The sequence below is a fragment of the Arctopsyche grandis genome, chromosome 3 (assembly GCF_051622035.1).
Source record: "Arctopsyche grandis isolate Sample6627 chromosome 3, ASM5162203v2, whole genome shotgun sequence".
Taxonomy (NCBI): domain Eukaryota; kingdom Metazoa; phylum Arthropoda; class Insecta; order Trichoptera; family Hydropsychidae; genus Arctopsyche; species Arctopsyche grandis.
In genome coordinates this window covers 18,205,893-18,226,588 of record NC_135357.1, presented here as the reverse complement: position 1 = coordinate 18,226,588, position 20,696 = coordinate 18,205,893, and the positions used below count along the sequence as shown (strand labels likewise).

Sequence of the window (20,696 nt, the reverse complement as noted above, 5' to 3'; positions counted from 1 at the left end):
ATTCTCCAATTTTCTCCTCCGAAACTGGACCAATTTTAAGAAAAATTCATCATCGGTATGTATGAAAAAGATATTTTCTATGCACCTGTGCGCGTATTTTTTTTTTAAATCGACCGTTAAATAAGCACGCTGGACTCTAGTTGTGGGTGTAAATAAAAAGAGGCGATTTTATAGATGTTTGGCGGCTCCCAGCTCCTATAAAAAATAACTAATCAAAAAAATAAAAGCACAGATGCATGCCAATGGGGGATATCCATAGCATATTAAAAAATAATTTCATAAGTTGGGACATAAAAATGGGGGGAGGGGGCATCCATAATATTTTTATTTACTTTATATGGTATCGAAATTTCATGTGTATGAAATATCAATATTTTTATGAAATATCAATATTACTTCCGAGCTGTTTGTTTTTATATAAAAAAAATTTAATACAACGTGTGAAATATTTCAGATGACTAAATGTATATTTTCTACTGAAATCAGACTGATAATTTTTCGCTGATTTTCTTCATATGTATGTTTACATATTATTTTGATATCATATCTATGCATAATTTATATTTTAATATTCACACACAACTCACTGCGCGTTTCTGATTTTTAACTGACCTATTAGTTGTTTATCACAAATGTAAATAACATTTGCAAACTTCGAATACATAACACGAAGTATAAATACTTTATTATAAAGTTTTATCTAGTCATTAAATTATTATTATGTGGGGGGTTTTGCACTCGCATTATCTATGTAGATATTTACTGATTTGCTACGTACGCTATGTGTTTATTGTCATACTAATTTATAAGTCACCTTCAGTTACATATGTACATATGTATAGGGTATATTTTCTGTTAAATTTTATTTGTTATATTGATATTTTATTTAAAAAATAAGTACCATAAACTATTTCCAATACCATTTCCCGTTTATCAAGTGCGTCGAGGAGCGAATGCATATTGTCAGAATACTAATTCTTAGTTTTCAATTCAAATCATGATTGTTTGCATCATCGACACGTACGATGGGTCATTTCGAAGGTAAAACTGGGGACACCTCAATTATTTTTCATTACAATATGGTGTCGGAGGTCGTTCATTGGAAATTGTTCGATTTTACTTCCTTTGTGTGTAAATTGCTTTACATTGCTTTATTTTTCCCGTAGATTATTTTATACACACTTTGTACTTACCTAATTTATGCACACATTTTGCTCACAGATCCTACACTAATTATTGAATTGTGATTTTTTAAGCATTTGAAGGATTTAGCAAATAAAATTCTAATATTATTCGATCGTATGCTGACCGAAGATACTCAGTTATGTTGATTGAATTGCCAGAGTGATAGAAGTACATAAATAATACGTATTAGGACTGCTTAACTACCTATTAAATTTAATTTGCAGTTACTGATCTGTTATTAAAATGTGAATGATATCGCTTTGAATACTTGTGACATTTTAATTATTTCAAGAACATGTACTTATATGTACCTATACTTATTAGTATCAGTAAATAAAGTATTGTTTTGGTAAGAAGTTTTGACCCTGATACGTTAAGAGCGAAAACACACTGAATAGTACGGAACGTCACGTCCTTGGCTCCACGCTGTGACAGTAGGTGTTCCCCAAACCGAATTCGGGTGTAGTTGCACGTGCAGGTGCATATGTTTCTCCTAAATTTCTTCAAATATGGGATTCATCGCTATCGACCACTGTCAAGTAAGGATAAACTATCACTGAAAACACTTCAGGGGGTGATTTTTGTGACTGTGCACCGTGTATCTATATGGGCTAGGGGTGCTGCGTTTTTTTCGCATGTTTAGAAGTATCTAAAAAACACGTACCACTCAGTGTGTTTTCGCCCTAAACCACCAGCGTTCTGGTATATGCGATGGATTATATTGAAATATAATATTTATTGCTTGTTTAGCACTCGAATCTTAATCGCAAATAACACCTTTCTTTATCTCTTATAAATTAAATGTGTATCTGTTAAAAGCGAGTATTTCTACAAGAAATACTCGCTGCTCAATGTTGTTAATTATAATGTCAGTCGACAGCATATTTCGATCAAATTTATATTTTCTCTTCCATATGGTGTGCCTTCTGCCTGAGTTTCTTAACGAGCTTATTTTGATTTTTTTCCTAATTATTGTAATTAGGAAAAAAATAAAAATAAGCTGTAGCGTGATATTTCTAATTTTAGATACATAAGTACTGGCTAAATCTAACTCGATCGCCAGCCTTTCGGACGATCTCCTAAGCTGTTAATCTTATTTTTGGCACACGGCTTAATACTAATTATCTTAAATTGTTGTTTCCAATCGACACTTTCTGATTGAATACTTGATTTTTATCTATTCGAATGATTCATATTTAAGTGCAAGAATAAAATAATTTGAGTTCATCCGTCCTTAGCGTTATACACGCTTAATAAAAAATAAAGAATCTCATCAGTCATTCACATGCCTACACTATCGGTCAATAATTTGATACCCTTTTTTTATATTGTAATAATATACATTGTCATTTTTAATAGGCTCGCGAGCGTATGCTTTTTTTACTTTATTTATGTACGTAGTAATAATAGATGAAGTTTTGTGATCATGCGAAAATTCGACCTCAAGATTTTGACTGATTCGAACTCAGAATCGATCACTGATCACGTTTTCATGATCTATAAAAAATGTGTCTTTAAATTTTGAGGATTTTTGAACACCGTTTGTCCTATCGAACCTAAACTTAGTATCTGTTACTGAAATTCTTATCGATATGACATTAATTAAGTCAATTTTTTCTCATTTTTATTCCTGTATGTCCAGGACCATTTTTCAAGTACATACATATGTACTAGGGTTTCTGGTTTTCTGACTTATTTAAAGTAGCTTCTTAAGAATACTAAAATTTTAAATGAGAATAAAATATATTTTTTTAATTGTCGGTTTTTTCTCCTGTCAGCATGTATATTTTAATTTCTTTTTTCATTTATTTTATTTACGTTATTTTGTATATTTGTCTTTGATAAGTGATAACTCCTTATTTAATTCTTCATTCATCGTCAAAAACACAATTGTTTCATCTTCATCCGAATCGAAAAAAGAGTTCCTTCCATTGTGGAATTGTCAGTACAAGAAGTATATACTCGCTTCATAATAGTTTCACCTTAGGATATATGTATGTACATTCATTTGCTTTTATTACAACATTTAAATAATGTTTTGTTCTTCGGTATAAAATTAGAATTATTTAAAATTTGTGTTAAAAAAGTCAGTTTTAAGCTTCTTTTTTCTTCGATTTTAATTTAATTCTCGGAATAATTAATCGGTAAGGTCAAGTCCTTCGGTATTGAAATTTTCCAAAAATGTAAAAGAAACGAGTTTGGCCAAACGCACAGAACCATTATTCTCCTAAAACTTCCATGTTCGGGGAATGCGCTGTACTCACTGCTAAACAACAAACCTTTGAGAATATCTTACGATTCGTTGTGTATTTGAATTATTATTACCCTTCGTGCAGTCGTGAATATGTTGTATATTTTCAAGATTTTTTAAAATCTAATTCCCGGGATTTGAGATAAGAATTCCCGGGATATGGGACAACAAAAATTCCGTAAATTCCCGGGAACTTGTGTCCCGGGCCAGAAACCCTAATACGTACATACATTAAGTCGTAATTATACCATACATATAATGCGAAGAATGTGCTAATTTTCGAATATTTCTGGCTTACAAATACACATGAAAATTTTGATTAAAATAAATCTTTTTATTTAAAATTTCATTTTTTTTAATTATGAATAAAAAGTATATTTTTTTAAATGTGCGTAAACACGAGAAGAATAAAAATATAGTAATACTGCGTTTCAGTTTTTCATTGGGTATTGTTAAGTCACTCTCATTACGAACAACCCCACTAGTTCGTTGGTAAGTCGGAGTCGATCGATTTTTTTTACAATTCTGAGTTTGATTCCACAGCCCTGCATTTTTTTTACAAAACAATCTGACAAGGTGTGTGGATTTCAATTATTTAAATCAAACAAATCAGCACGTGTTCACAGATGTTTGATAATATTCACATATTGTGAACTTTGGAACTCAGGATTATGTACAATGAGGTGCAGACGCAAATTGGGTTTTTTTTTTTAGATAACTAGCCGGCTGTGGTACCCGACTTCGCTCGGTATTTGTAATATAAACCGCTTAAACATGACCAATCTAATAGTAAACATTTTATTAAATTTATTTGAAATAAATGTATTTGAATACTCATTTGTTTTTTTATTAAATAAACTCTCACGAACAAACAAACATATATACTCTTTCGAAATTATATGTATACCAGAATCCGAAGAGAAATCGGGTAGGGCTTCCCCCGGAGGCTTCGCTCCCGAAGGCTTCGCCCCCGGGGACTTTAAATCCTTTGAATTGAAAAAAAATCGAATGTGTCGTTCCCAACTAACCAACCAAACAATGTTACATACAAAGTCTCTTTCGAAATTATATATTAGATTTTGAACATTAAACGCTAGCACGCCTGAAATATTCTATTCCAAAATCACCCCCTGGGGTGTTTTCGATGTTACATACATATATGTATTTTCCTTGTATTGACATATGTTTGAAACTGATCGAAAAAAGCTATTCCCATATTTGAAGAAATGTAGGAGAAACTTGTCGAAACGATAAGATCGTTCGAGTTAACAATGACCTGACCAGCTGGAAGTCAAATTTTCACCCCAAGTAAGCTTTTCTTCGATGGTAATGTCGTCATAATAGTGGTGCAACCGGTTGGGTTTCTCGTGTGTTTACAAACATACTCGATTCAGTTGTCCATGGTTTGTCCCCGTATGTATACACCGACTCACGTCAACATGCTTCGTACAGCAATTTTCTAACTTTCCGAAATGATCATATTATGTGTCTCGATGCAGTTCGTTGATTCATCGTGGAAATGAACAATATTGCCGCGAACCGATGTTACACTTTCTTATTGCGGTCGTGTGATATTTAATACGAAATATAATTTACTATAGCAGTCTCGTGTGCATGTAAAATAGTCAACACTAATATTGTTAATTAATCGCCGAATTTTTAGACCACGTCGGATTCGTGCTCTATAACGCACATCACGCCATTTTTGATAAGAGATCTATTAAGTAGACTTACGTATGTATGTATCTAATTCCTATTATTTGTTCTTTTTTATGTAATACTAGTGTTGGACCCGTTGATTTCAACGGGTGGTTTCGAAAAGCAATTGAAACTCGAATAAAAATAAAGTTAAAGATATTGAATCGACTGGTTTCGGAAAGAAATTGATGCACGAATTACGAATGACAAATTACGAAGTGATTACGAATTACGAATTACATTTTGTGCATCGCCGACGCCTCCGGCACCCCGGGGCCTTCGCCCCCGGCGCTTCCGTCGCTCCGGGGCCTTCGGCCCCAGTGCCGCCGACGCCTCCGGCGGCCGCACCGCACCCAGCGCCCCTGATGCCTTCGGCACCCCGGGGGCTTCGCCCCCAGCGCCCACAATGCTTTCGGCACCCCGGGGGCTTCGCCCCCAGCGCCCACGATGCCCCCGGCACCCCGGGGCCTGAAAAACTGGGAAACTGAAAAAATGAAAAAACTGAAAAAATTAAAAAAAAATGAAAAAACTGAAAAAATGAAAAAAATTAAAAAACTGAAAAAATGAAAAAACTGAAAAACTGAAAAAAATGAAAAATATGAAAAAAATTAAAAATATGAAAAAAAAAATTTTGTTCCCCGTACATTATGTTCGGCGAGCGTTAGGACACATACACACCCACACACACACACACACACACACACACACACACACACACACACACACACACACACACACACACACACAGATTACCGTCTTTATATATATGATACTCGTGATATTAATTTCTCAATTCACTTTTACTCAGTTCGACCGATCCTCGTTTGACCGAAACGGATTTTCTAAATATCTCGTCTGCTTGAACAGGAGTTTGTATATAAACAAAATATGCTTTTTTTATATATGTATGCAGTGGCTGCCAGTGTAGTACATATGCATGCTATGTTTGCCGTCCATGTGGGTTGCTGGGCTGCAGACCTCCCAGTATAGTACACATGCAAGCAAATTTTTTTGCATTCGGTCACTGGTATGGTCTACGAACTACATACTACAGCCCGATTCATCTCTGCAGCCCCGCCAATGTGAACTCTCACAAGCCACCACTGCATGTATATATTTATATTTAGTATGAGAGCTATTAACACCTTAAAAATATTTAAAAAAAATGTTTGAAAATCAATTCTTATTATATTATCACGTAAAATGAGCATTTCACTGTGTTGAATATTTTTGTTTATATGTTTTTAAACCCTAATAAATACCAAACAGACGAGGAATATATTAATTCCGAATTTCGGTGAAACGCGAATCGGTCCAACCGGGCGCACCGATAATTTCATTATGGAATCCAATATAAATTTGGTATTTCTATTGAGCCTGAAAGTGTTATAGTGTCTAGGTATATGTAAATATTTGTTATATAAACAGTGAGAGTTAAAAAAATATTTGCCATAACGAAACATCAATGTTTGTCATAACTAGAGTTCGGCGCCTCAGTGCGTTAAATGGCTCACTTTTGTAAATTTCTATAGAAATTGACTATAGGGAACCCATTTAGCGCACTGAGGCGCCGAACTATATTCATAACGAAACTAAACGGAAATTGAGATTATATATATATATATATATATATATATATATATATATATATATATATATATATATATATATATATATATCCATACATATATAATTTATATATAAAATAAAACTTTATTTTAATCCGTGTATCAAATCAAAGAGTATGTTAAATATCTAATCATTTTTATTTTAATTATATTCACAAGTTGTAAATTTTTCTGGGTGTGCTGCAGCGCCTCAGCTCCTATGTACTATGCAGCCACCACTGCTTATTACTTATTACTAGAGAGTGGCGCCGAAGCACAGAAAAAAATGGGATCCTTTTGTCAATTTCTAACAAAAGGATCCCGTTTCGGCGCATTCGTCCGCCGAAGACTGCTTATTACTAGAGGTAGGACCGGAAGTGCGCCGTCTATTGTTCGATTATTGTAAATGCTTTGTAAAAAAGGTTCGGCAAACCTTTAACAATGCATTTACAACATGTGAACAATGGACAGCGCGCTCTGGGTCCGCTCTTTACTTATTACTTATTACTAAAGAGCGGGCCCAGAGCGCACTGTTCATTGTTCACATGTTGTAAATGCATTGTTAAAGGTTTGCCGAACCTTTTTTACAAAGCATTTATAATAATGGAACAATAGATGGCGCGCTTCCGTTCCTACCTCTACTTATTACTAGAGGTAGGACCGGAAGCGTGCGGTTCATTGTTAATAGTTCGCTTTGTTATGTTCACTTTTATGAAGAACCTTTTTTTTGCACTCTAGCTTTGTAAATAGACCCAAAACGCCCCGATTCCTGGAAAAAGCATTCTTCCGGTCCGCCCTTTACAGTTATTACATTATACATAATGATGACATGGCAAAAAAATAATACCGAGAATTGAATATTAGCCGAGATAAATAAGACTACCCCTATTTTAGAAAAAAAAATCCTTGGGATTATGGATAAGGGCTAATTTTGTAGTTTTGTTTTGCGCGTCATTTATTTTGAAATGATAACGCAATTTAGCTTGTTTTTAACTTTGAAAAACTCACTCAGTGGGTGGATTCTTAAAAACTGTTAGTAGTGAAATAAATAAACATTAAAAAGCAAGTAAACTAAGTCCTTTCGCTTCCCCTCTCGGTATGATCGCCATCTATGCACATACAATCAGGTAGCATTAAGAAAAGCATATTTTTGAAAGTTTTCATCACAAAAATATAATTATATAATTAAAGAATATATATTATAATATTTTTATGTATGACTATATTAATTGCGATTTTTATCGTTTTTTTTTTAATATTATTTCGATTGTTGTTATGATTATTTACTTATCATTCATCTGTTTGGTTTTTGAACTTTGCATCCGTTGTTCTTTCATTGTTTGACGATTCACTCTATCGCATGCATCTAGATCTGCGACATCTCCCTGGCAACCTTTCGGAAGTTGCTTTAGATACGTGTTATCACTCTTGAAAACAGGTCCATCACCGTGGACCTGGGCGCGAATTTGAAATTCAAATAATTAATTTCGCGCCTGTGGATTATCTTTCGTTCATTGTGCGTTCTGATGAATTATAATTGTTGTATTATAATGCTGAACAGATTCGTTATCTCCATCGAAAAACATTATCAAGCAGTGTGAACTTTAGCACGAATCTCCGCATGCTCGTTTTGTGACATTCGTTCGGCAGACATCGATGTGACCACACGAACTGTAAAGTGAACATTTGTATTGCAAATAATACATACATTCATTGTACTGTAGTTCAATTATGGACTTTTAAAACGTTCGAGTCATTGGTGTTTTTTGCTTGAAACTGCAACGACTGCCCGTACAAAATGACGGCTTTTTTGCAATTGATCATTTTTTTTGGATTCCTATACTGGTACTTTAACAGTGGAAGGTATGTTTCAGTTTCTAACTTTTTTTTGTTATTATAACAACGAATACTTTACTCATTATTTTTTGTCGTCAACTGTGAAAACTGTGAATATATTATATTGAAATCGATGTTATTTATATACGAGAGACTTATAATAACTTGACTTTGCCCTTAGGCAAGTGTGCCGAAATAAGTTGATACCTCTGAGCTTACAAAAAATATTTATTTAATTTCAAATTAGGCCATAGTTATAGGTCTCCCCAATACTTCACTATATCCAGATTGATGCAATAGTGTAATTATATTGCGTCATTTTAAACTCTCAATTTTAATACAAATGATATTGCTTGTTGTATTCTGTCAACTAGGTTTTATAATAATCGTTTATCTGCAAATTTTAAATTTACCGTTTTATCTTAAATTTAATTTTTACTATCGAAATTAATTATCCGTGCAACACGTGTCTGAATGAAGCAACAAACTTCAAGAGTTGACATTCCTTCACTTTTATTCGATTTATAAATATCCTTAATTTAAACATACGTATGTATATGCTTGTATTATTGATTTCAAATGTTGTTGAAAGATATCGTCATCATTTTATAATCTTAAGTTGAACTTTTTGCATAGGTCGCATCAGATTTCCATATCTCAATTATAATCACTGGACTCATGAAAATATTAGGTTCTATCGCAAAAGTCGCGTATTAAAAGGTTCTCCAGTACAGAACGAACAATTTCATCTTTTTTACTGACAAAATAATAAAACGATTCTAACTAATGTGGGAATCACAACTTACGATTCGTTGGACCGATTTTGACATTGATCATCACATAGCCACAACTTAAAGTTAAAGCCACTACTTAAATAAAGTTAACTTTTTGATTCGCTTTACATGAAATTTTAACTAGAACTAGATCATGAAAACGTGATCAGTGATCGATTCAGAGTTCGGATCAGTCAAAATCTCGAGTTCGAATTTTCGCATGATCACAAAACTTATATAGATAAAGTAGAAATTCTTATTATGATTTTATTTTTATTTTAGAATGAATGTCAAACCCAAGTCAATTTTTTGATCCGTTTTTAATACGGTTATCAGCATTCGCGTGATAAACATCACCAACAATAGAATCCTTTCGATCTTAATCGTAAATATATATTCTAAAATTATATATTTTTTTATTTCTCACAATTTTTGTTTTTCTCAACCAATTTTTGCTCTACTTTCTTTCGTTGCTAAAGTGGCAACCTTTACCCTTGCATAGTTTGCGTATTGAGACTTAGATAACACTTTGCTCGTTGGTACGATTTTTTTCTCGCTTTAATTATAACAGTTGATGTATTTGCTCAACCTGATATATTCAAATGTCAATGAATCAGTATTTCAAAATCTACGATTGTGTCGTATTGAGTGCAAATATGACGCAATTGTTTTACTTCAGATCAATGTACGATGGTCGTATGTAAATTATACAATAATATTTATATTTTAATTGAATCGAATGACGCATATTAACTGCTCATTCTTTCATCTCGTTGATTAGTTTATCATTTTTTTTTGTTTTTAGAATATTTAATCCAATTTAAATTTGAGGCTTCGGAAATTTTATGTTTTCTTTAATTTATTATACGTTTTTCACTCAATTGTATTATAACTTTGTAGCGCAGACTCTCATACGTCACATTGTCTTCCAATAAAAGTGAGGTCTGCGCCTTACAAAAGATTCGCGAATTGTTCAATTGACTGTCTTAAACCGTCCTTAACTGTTTACAATTATTTGACACAATATTTCAATTCGTATGTTTGCTTCTGATCTACCATTTGTGTGTTTGAATAGATAACTGCCATAATATACTTTCACATTTTTTTCGCCATGCACATACATTTGTGAATTGTTTCATTACTTTCGATGAAAAGTTAAGGCCTCGAGGGTTTCAAATACCGTCATAAGTTAGAACTCCATAATTTGCCCAGTTAGCTCTAAATTCTAAATTTATATCAATCTAAACGATATCAATTTATAATCCATGCAATTTGCAAACATAATCAAATAGACAGTGACATTGAATTTTTAAAGACGGTCAACAATGGCGATTTATTTGAATTAATTTTCATATTAACATGTGAATGAGTCAAAAGTGAAAGTCAATCGAGTCATATTTATTTTCTTGCTGGAAGTTGATATATTGTTCGTATGTGGGTTTATAAATTCATTTAAATATTTTGTTTTCATCGACTTAATGCTGTACTTTTACAAACCGACTATTTCGGGATGAAAAGCTTATCTGTATAATACGTACAATAGTTTATTTTTAAATTGAAATTAACTATTTATCTATTTTTCTTATTAGACCAGATCGATTTGGCGTCATTCTTTTTTTAAATTGGATTTTGTAACCTTGTTCAAAAGTTATAAATTGATTATTCGTTTGTTGTTGTTTTTATTTTTTTGTGTGATTCAAAGTTTAGCTAGATATTGGATCTTTAATGAAACAAAGAGAATCGCACATATGAATTGGCGTTTATTTTTAGAGATTTCCTCCGAATAAAATATTTCGGATTTCAGAAATGTCAATATTATTATCGGTACTTCATCCGATCAGATACACTTTATACAATTGTAATACAGTTTTTATCGATTTGCACTTTAAACATATTGTCTTTTGGGAAAGTACATTGACTTGTATTTACATATTTTCTTTTTGACTTTTATTTTATTTATTTAATTTCGTTATATTATGTACATATTATTTATTTGAATGAGTTTCGTATTGCTTTTACAGTCTTTTTAAATAATTTACTTAAATGTCCTCATTATATGATCAAGATTATAATAATAAAATATTTCCAATACTTTTAAAACATTTCTTAAAATGCAATATAAAAGCTTTAATGTAATATATTTAAACAAGATTTTTATTAATTTAATTCAATTACATTATTTTTAATTTATTTAATCGCATTATTCCATTTACCTGATTTTAAATTGTGATTATTGTTTTTAAATATCTACTTTTCGTATTTTCTTTTCTATCTTATGTAAATTATTAGAGTAAGCGACAGACATTTTCGTTCTCAGTTATTGAATTAGAAAGTTTTTTCCAATCATGAAATGACTGTTGCGTTTGATGTTATGCTTCCTGACTTGTCCAATTTTCCGCATTGATAGATTTTAATAGGCACTCAGATATTCCTCAATTTTTTCATTTATTTTTGCTAAAACGGTAGATTACCTTGCCGTAATAATTATAGTGTCGTTATACTAAAGATTTATTATATTATTTCGTTATAAATGCTATTTGATACACATACTTTTTACATTTACTTTCATTCCCTCAATAATTCATGTTTTAAATTTTTTTTCCAATTTTTTTAAATTTGAGATCTGGATCATTAAAATCAACCTGTCAAAAATGTATATAATTAATCAACTACACATATATATGTATGTATGTTTTTATCTTACAATACATATATAAAAAATGGTTATAAAAGCATGTGTATAAAAACAGACAAACATCTAAATTATCAAAAAAGTTTCGTACTATAATTTCCGAATTACAATAATGCAATGTAAGAACACAATTACATAATTAGTCATCAAATGCATTTAAAGCTTTTAATACCATTATAATTTAAATATTGAAATATTGTTTAAGTCTTTTTTTCAAATTTTTAACAAAGTTTCAAAGTTCACTGAGTTTTTGTTGATTTCATTTAAACTATAAACAGGATGGACGGGAGTGTTTCTTTTATTGAATGCTAATTTAAATTAATTAATGGAATCGCTTAATTCTATGTATGTATGTTTTGTAACTAGTTCGCCTTGCGGTCAAAACTAGGTGACCGACCCTATGTGGCCCAGCGTGGTATGATCCGATGCAGTCGAGTTGCATAATATCCCTAGAAGTGGCAACAGGTTTTCCCCATGCACTTGCAATACACGCAGATTTTTCTCTAGTGTCCTATTCGCCCTGTGTAATTTGAGCGCCAACAAAATCAGGTGTTTTCAATGATCTTGAAAACTAACTTGTCGTGCAACTATTTGTAAAATGTCGATTTAATTATATTTTCATTTTTGCAACGGACTTTTATGCCAAACATCAACAGTAAAGTAAACTTTAATATACTGCGCTGTGTTATAAATACATACATACATACATTATACAAGCATGGAATATGTTTATTCAATTGCTCAGGTTGTGTATATCATTTTGTTTTGAAAACAGTTAGAAACGAGTTAATTGTACTGCGTATGTTATTGAAAATATTTGCATCTAAAGAAATATATATATATATATATATATATATATATATATATATATATATATATATATATATATATATATATATATATATATATATATATATATATATATATATATATATATATATATATATATATATATATATATATATATATTTAGAGCTGATGAAAACATTTGGGTCTGCAAATCACGTTTGAAATCATCTGACGATGCGGTCAATCGACCTTAATTATATACTTGTAGAATTCTCCTAGTGTGGTATTAAAGAAACGACTGGATACTGTAATTGCTGGACAACACGTACTCTTTAAGTCCATTTGTCGGCAATTCAGAGGCGTAATTGAACGTACGATGTAAAATAACATTACGGTTTTGTCAACAGAGGATTCATAATGGTGGACGTCATATCAGCTCGCGTGCAAGAAGCCTACGTCGGCTGGAGACAGAGCTTCTTCTCTGAAAGTAGTGAAAATCGAGAACCAGTCGGTGGACAGAGACCGAATCTCAGTGCGATCAATCATCAATCCAGAAGAAGGCAAAACTTAGAAAAGGAATCGATTAAATTGGTAAGCGTTTATTTCTGTATTTGCCTTATTGTCTAAGTACTTATTGATACTAAAGTGAATCGCGATAACATTGTAATATTTATCAAGATAGTCCATATGTGGATATACCATATTTTGCACCTTGAAATAGGATTGTTATTCAACACTTTAGAACCAATGTTTTGTCGATGAAATGTTTCCTGATGTGCAGTTTTTTTTTTATTATTGTTTCAGCTGAGAGAAAATAGTTTATACCAAATCAAAGAAATTCCAACGAAAGCAACGGTTGTCGCACCCACTCCAAGGCCTTTTATGGGTTTATCTTGTGGTCGATGCACTCCTGGTAGCCGAGTATGTATCTCAATTTCGAACATATTTCTCACAAATAGATAAATTAGCAATCATTTGAATTTATATAAATAAGTGAATAAATGTATGGCATTTTTTTTATATTATTTGAGTTTCATTGTTTGTATTACATATACATACACTGTCATACATATAAATATGCTAAACTGAATTTATGGTTTATACTTGTAAGTGCTTTCTGTTGATAACCTTCTTATCAACTTGTCACGCGCGAGGCTTTCACGGTTTTCGCACATGCTTCCAAAATATTTTCTGTTTTTTTCCCATCGGCAACGGATTAATTAGACTCGGGTGTGATTGGACGATGTATGATCTTGAAGTGTGTGTGGTTGAATACACAGCTAGCTATTGATCTTAAACGGGTCAGTGGCAGCCATTTAAATGAGTTTCAAAAATCCAAAAATAACAATTTGTTTTGAAACGCTGCTGCAAGAGTACATATGTACACATTGACGCAAACATGCATGAAAAAAATGCAGATTCGATTTATTTTTGATTTTATTTTTAGTCAATCGTCGTAATCTGAGCTAAAAACGTCGTCGTCCACTTCTATTTCTGTGCTTTTCGTTCAGTTCACTTTCGTTCGTCGCGATTGCTGGGATCGTTGTCAAATTATGCAGATTTGCAACTATTGTTTCCAGTTTCACCGCCATTTTGCATCGTGTTACGTAAAGTGGTGTGATCATTTGATAGTGCGCCACAGGCTGCTGTCTAACGTGTCCACTTTTAGCAGATCAAAACACAACATTTATATTGAACTCGCGTATATATAAATATAGATTTGTACTTTGAGTGAATTTTCAATAAACATGTTTCATAGTATTCAAAGTGCTGGACCATCATATCCATGGAGAGGTTTCTTCGATAACCATCAATACGTAGGTTTGAACAAATACCTAGTATTTCGTTTATTCGCACTGTTTCGATTACTTTTACCTTTGCCCTTTTCTACTGAGTGGGCCGATGGTTCTTAATAGATTGGTTGTATTTATAGATATCCCGCACGTCAGTTGTCTCTGTGCAAGAAATATCCAAGAGTGAAAATGTCATTCTCATTTTCCAAAGCTTCTCAATTATATAAATACGTTCGGTTTTAATTGAATACACACAACTAATCGCCTGTGAGAAATATTTATATTAAAATGTTTTGCCTTCAAACATGTTACATAGTTTTATGTGACAGTCAATTTTATCTTTTCGTTTGTTTGTTTGTTCGTTCATTTTCCTGGTTTATAAATACGTGTGGTATGTCTATTTGTAAATATTGAAGTATAGCAAAATATAAAATTGATTATGAACTTTGTAACTAATGATACCTAATGCCTAAATATTTAGAGTTTTTTTTTAGATCGTGTTTTTTATATAAACACTAGATAAGGGTTCTTTATTTTGAAACTTATTGCAGCATTATAAATGACCTGAAATAAACGTTTTTGTATTGTGTTAATATTTCGCAATGTTTTAAAAGTTTGAGTGGTCCTTGGGTATTGTTAGTCAACTGGTGTGGTTAGCCAAGATATGCTTGGCTTCTTTTCACCGTGTTAACTCTTTTAGTGCATTGAATCTAAGTCATGCATATAAAGTACAATGATCCTACTCTTTGAAAGCTTTAAATGATTATGATAGATTTTATAAATAGTTTATCGAATTATTTTGTTAGGAAATGCCTACTTAAAGATAAAATAAACATGTAACCCATTTTTTTCTTTTTTTAAGGATGTGATAGCTCAGAAAGCATTGAAAAAATCGACTGCGGTTAATTTACTTAATTTAGGCAAAACTTATGACAGTAAAGGAGTTATATCAAGAAACTTTTACGACATTGCTCAAGCGATTCGAGTAAAAACGTTTGATTACAAACAAGTCTCTCCAATGGTATTGTGAATTTCATAACATTTAAAGCTGTTGCAAACTTGAAAATTTCGTGTTTGTTTATAAAAATTCTTTTTTGTGAGCAGGTAGTTAAGGACGAGCGTGTAAAACAAGCCATAGAACAGATAACTCAAGATAGACTATTTAAACAGGATAACACTAACAAAGATGCTAAAGATGATGTCAAGAAACTTACTCATTCTCAAATTCACAAATCTGAAGAAAGGAGGGCTCATCAAATTGTTAAACAAATGCGATCAACAATGTCAAACTTTCTTTTGAGGTTAGAATGACTTATTTTTCATTAATTTTCTTGCTTAAAAACCATACTTGATGATATTTAATGATGATTTTTATTTTAGGTTGACGTCTTGGACATTGTATAAATTACTGCCGTTTTTCGTATCATCTGTAGCAATTTCACCTGCTCAAACAGAAATGTTAAAAAAAGCATCAGATTCGGGTATTCCTTTGATATTCATTCCACTTCATCGAAGCCATCTTGATTATATCCTCGTAACATTTATATTGTTGAATTATGATATAAGATGTCCTCTGGTTGCTGCCGGGGACAATTTAAAAATACCATTGTTTGGGTAAGTTCAAAATAGTGAAAATTATGTTTTTTATTTTAGTTATTCATTTTGTTTTAATTAATAATCTTTATAAAAAATAGATGGTTACTTCGTGGCCTTGGAGCGTTTTATATTAAGAGAAGATTAGAGACTAATGGTGGTGAAAAAGATATTACGTATAGAGTTGCTCTACATACTTATATCGTACATTGCTTACGAGCTCAAAATAATATAGAATTTTTCATTGAAGGAGGTCGAACTAGAACTGGGAAACCTTTATTGCCAAAAGGTATTTTTTTTTTATATTAGTTTTATTTTTGCATAGCTTGAAGGATTATTTTCATAATAATATCGATTTTAATTAGGTGGAATCTTATCTGTGATAATTGATGCTTATCTTGATGGTACCATCGAGGATGCACTTTTGATACCAGTTTCAATGAATTATGATAAATTGGTCGATGGAAATTTTGTCAGAGAACAGACTGGCATGCCTAAACAAATGGAGACATTTACCGGTGCTATTAAATCGATATGGGCAGTTTTGAATTCTCATTATGGCAACATAAGAGTTGATTTCAATCAACCGTTTTCTATGAGGGTATTTTTAAAATTATATATTTTTATTGATAATTTTATTATACGTTATCTTCAATTAAAAAGATTTTGTTCATAAAGGAATTGGTTCGAACTTTTCAACAACATCCAAGTAAGCTTTCGCCTCCGCCGTTTTTGAAAAATCCATCAAGTGATCGTTTCGCTTTGAAACAACAAAATATTGATGGAAATGGATCAATCACCATAGAAAAACTAAGTATGGAACGACGACTTAGCTCTCGTCTAAGTTGTTCTAGTCTGTACGGAACTGACGTTGCAGTTGAAGAACAGAGAGGACTCGTTGAAGCAATTGCAAGACACGTTGTATATGGTATACATTTGCTGCTCTTCAATATTTTAATATAAATTTATGTAATATCCCATCATAAAATTTTAGATTGTACACATGCTACTGCCATTATGTCAACAAACGCTGTGGCCTTCCTCTTATTGACAAAATATAGAAAAGGATGTTCATTGAGCGTATTAGCACAAGAACTAGAGTCATTAACAACGGAATTGTTATTTAATAACAAAGATGTCGGTTTTACTGGTGAACCCGTAGACGTTATAAATCATGTGGTTAGTTTTTATTATTAATAGAATATAAAATATTTTTGAATTGCATTTTAAATAAGTGTGTTTCTCATTTTTACAGGTTAATCTTTTGGGTCCAGGATTGATTGTTAAGGAAAGAGAAGGAGATGACATTATAATAAAGCCTGTTTTAATTCAGCCCAATATAATTGAACTTTCGTATTACAGTAATTGTTTTTTGCCTTTTTATGCATTGCAGAGTATAGTAGGTTTGTTAACATTACATATATACAAATATATTAGTTATGAAAATTTGTTTAAATTTAAACATGCTTTTATTTCTTTTCACAGCAACTGCTTTACAAGTTTTGATAAGTTCATCAAAATTGGCTGCGAAAGATATTCAAATTAGACACGATGATTTGGTTGATCTGTCATTGCAATTTTGTGAAATGATGTCCCAAGAATTCATTTTGTACAAACCGTGCCAAAAATTAAATGATGTTGTGAACGAGACAATAGAAAATTTTGTATACAAGGACATTCTGCGATTAATTCATGTAAAGATTAATGAATATTTCAAACTTATTGAAGATCAAATATAATTTTACCAATGAAACTAATTCGATATTTCATGGGAAGAGAAGCATTTAATTTATTGTGTAATTATTTTAGGATTCGAAAACAGAGGATCAGATGTGGAGTCGCCGATATGCTAAAACCTTAGATGATGATGACGATGATGATTACCAAGAAAATGTTTGCGTTGTATACAAACTGGGCCTTGATGAAAAATCTGTTCGAAATAGGTATAAACTTTTAAATTATACTTATATTAAAATATAAACTATCTTCATTATGCATATTTTTTTAATGTCTTACGAGGTATCTTCATATAATTATTATATCTGTTCTATTATTCTTTAGGCTTCAAATGCAGACTGTTTTAAGACCTTTGTTAGAAGCATACTGTTTGACAGCAAGCTGTCTACCTAGGATTCTTATAAAAGAAGAAAATGATTACATAACGGAATCAAAGTTTACGCGAGAAGTTCTGTCAGAATTAAAAGATGCGTTAGATTCAGGAGCTTGCAATTATGGTAATTTTTAATTTCGAAATTAGGGCATTTGGTTATGTATCACAATAAAACTAATATTTATATTTTTTTAGGTGAAGCTGTATCTATAGATGCCATTAAAAATTGCATTAAACTATTTAGAGAATGGGGTGTATTAGATTCTCATATAGAAGGAAGGCAAAGGTTTTTAAATATATCTAGACAATATGCAAATGAATTAAAATTATCTAAAATATCTGAATTGTTACATAAATTTAAGACTGAAATGCCAAAAGAAGTTTTACCGTCTTATCTCAATCGATGATTTTATTATTTTCTATTTGTAGGTTTTAATTGTAAATATTACAGGTTTTATTTATGTTCGATCCTAAATACTAATTAAAGCATGTCTAACATTGACTTACTAATGAAAATTTAATTTTTATTACTTTTTCTCATATATAATTAATATATGACATTGTGATCTACTTTTCATAAATGAAAGTAATTCAAAATCTTACAGCTGCACATGTTCCTAATTTTTTTTCTTTTCTTTTTTTGCCAAACATCCATAGTGTTTATTATACATATGCATATTGTAATATACTCATTATTTAAGAGATGATTGAATGTTTTTTTAATGTTGTGTAAGTGTTCAGAAAATTGTATGTAAATTTAAAAATTGTTATTATATTTTTGTAAAACGTATATCAATCATTAGAACCAAATATGTACATAATATATGGTTCATATGAAATATAAATGTTTTTTTCATTTCAAAATTTTTTTGATATTCTCATGGGAAATATTGCAACCAGGGTAATAGCATAAAAATGTATCTAATTTTGTATCATGTATCTAATATTAAAATAATTTATTAAAATAGATGGTACCAGCATATAACGCATTGTACCCAAACAGACACACACTGACTGTACTATTTACCAAAGAAATATCTTATTTTGGAATGAAACTTATTGTTGAAAATTTAGCATATTTTTCGACACTTGTTGGTGCTACTTTTTTATTTTTTATTGAAATCAAAAAATTTTGCAAATCAAAAATATAATTGTAGTTATTTTATACTGCATTTGTCATTTTATTGCATTATATTCAGATATAAACCGCCCTCTTTTTTACTTATCTATTGAGACGTTACGAACATTTGTTCAACTTTTGGCTTTATTGGAATGTTCCGAATGGAACGAAGCTTTTGTGCCTTTTATAACTGTTTTATGTACGATACATATTATAATATGATCAAATTTATAATGTAATGAATGCATCTCAGATGTTAAATGTAAATATTTATATTAAGTACCTAGATATAATATTAATGTTACCTGTTCGTAAGCTCAATTGAATTGTGATTCTTTTATAAAGTTTCAGTATAATTTAAATAATACATACACACATATATATATATATATATATATATATATATATATATATATATATATATATATATATATATATATATATATATATATGTGTGTATATATTATTCATGATGTAGATATTGAATGTATTAAATTAATAAAAATAAATTTAAGAATTTTACTTCCGCTTTTTAATTATTCCTTCAAAAATATATACATACATTAAAATGGGTTTTATTCAGATCTTGTCGTACTTTAATTCCAGTAGAGATGATATATATAAGGGAAATTATGATTCACTTATAAACCAAATATTGTTGCAAGAGAAACAGACTCTACTTGGAATTGTATTCAGTAGTCCTCGTTATCATAAACAGTGAAGTTTTATTTAAGTACTGATTAGTTTTAGCATTGAAAGTTAATTCGATAAAATATTAATATTTTATTTCGCTATTCATGTGTTGAAAAAAATTGTTGCCTATTCTTAGTTATCAACTCCTCGATATTGACATGACTGTTCACGATGCTCTAATTTTTTCAGATGTGTTGATTATCGATACTTATTAATATTCAATAAACCATTTTAAGTTCTTTGCTTTAGTAATATCTAGTAGTCATGTGCCTCATTCCTAAGGATTGTGATCATGGAGAAGTTTTCTGCCTATGTCCATTTCTAGATTTGGCTACACAAAGGAATGTCATAGAAGTTGGTTTAGCGTGTTGGAGATCTACCTCTTCCTCTTCTTCCCTCCACACTACCGACCGCAATCAGCTTTTCCGGGCTCTCCTCTTCCCTCGAAGAACACGAGAATGCGCTCAGGCAGATTGTGGAGTCTATCCTCAATCTTGATTTCCTCAAGAGTGGGAGACATCCGTATGCAGGTCGATCTATGGGCTTAGTAATAGGT

The 20,696-nt window shown here is 31.2% G+C and overlaps 1 protein-coding gene across 2 annotated transcripts in view; it reads left to right on the top strand.

Annotated features, from left to right (window-relative positions):
* Positions 1-19,968, top strand: part of mino (glycerol-3-phosphate acyltransferase mino) — a 29,113-nt gene extending 9,145 nt beyond the window's left edge. Inside the window, exons 1-15 of one of the 2 annotated variants that reach the window (XM_077427793.1) lie at positions 8,376-8,604; positions 13,239-13,422; positions 13,636-13,752; positions 15,487-15,645; positions 15,729-15,925; positions 16,005-16,238; positions 16,319-16,506; positions 16,583-16,818; positions 16,896-17,145; positions 17,212-17,396; positions 17,473-17,620; positions 17,703-17,911; positions 18,027-18,160; positions 18,279-18,451; positions 18,523-19,590. In XM_077427793.1, coding sequence (XP_077283919.1) covers positions 8,540-8,604; positions 13,239-13,422; positions 13,636-13,752; positions 15,487-15,645; positions 15,729-15,925; positions 16,005-16,238; positions 16,319-16,506; positions 16,583-16,818; positions 16,896-17,145; positions 17,212-17,396; positions 17,473-17,620; positions 17,703-17,911; positions 18,027-18,160; positions 18,279-18,451; positions 18,523-18,734 — 2,691 coding nt within the window. In that variant the 5' untranslated portion in view covers positions 8,376-8,539 and the 3' untranslated portion in view covers positions 18,735-19,590. Of the gene's footprint in view, positions 1-8,375; positions 8,605-13,238; positions 13,423-13,635; positions 13,753-15,486; positions 15,646-15,728; positions 15,926-16,004; positions 16,239-16,318; positions 16,507-16,582; positions 16,819-16,895; positions 17,146-17,211; positions 17,397-17,472; positions 17,621-17,702; positions 17,912-18,026; positions 18,161-18,278; positions 18,452-18,522 lie in introns of those variants that run through there. The other variant, XM_077427794.1, reaches the window with a different exon arrangement.
* The last annotated feature ends 728 nt before the right edge of the window (positions 19,969-20,696 follow it).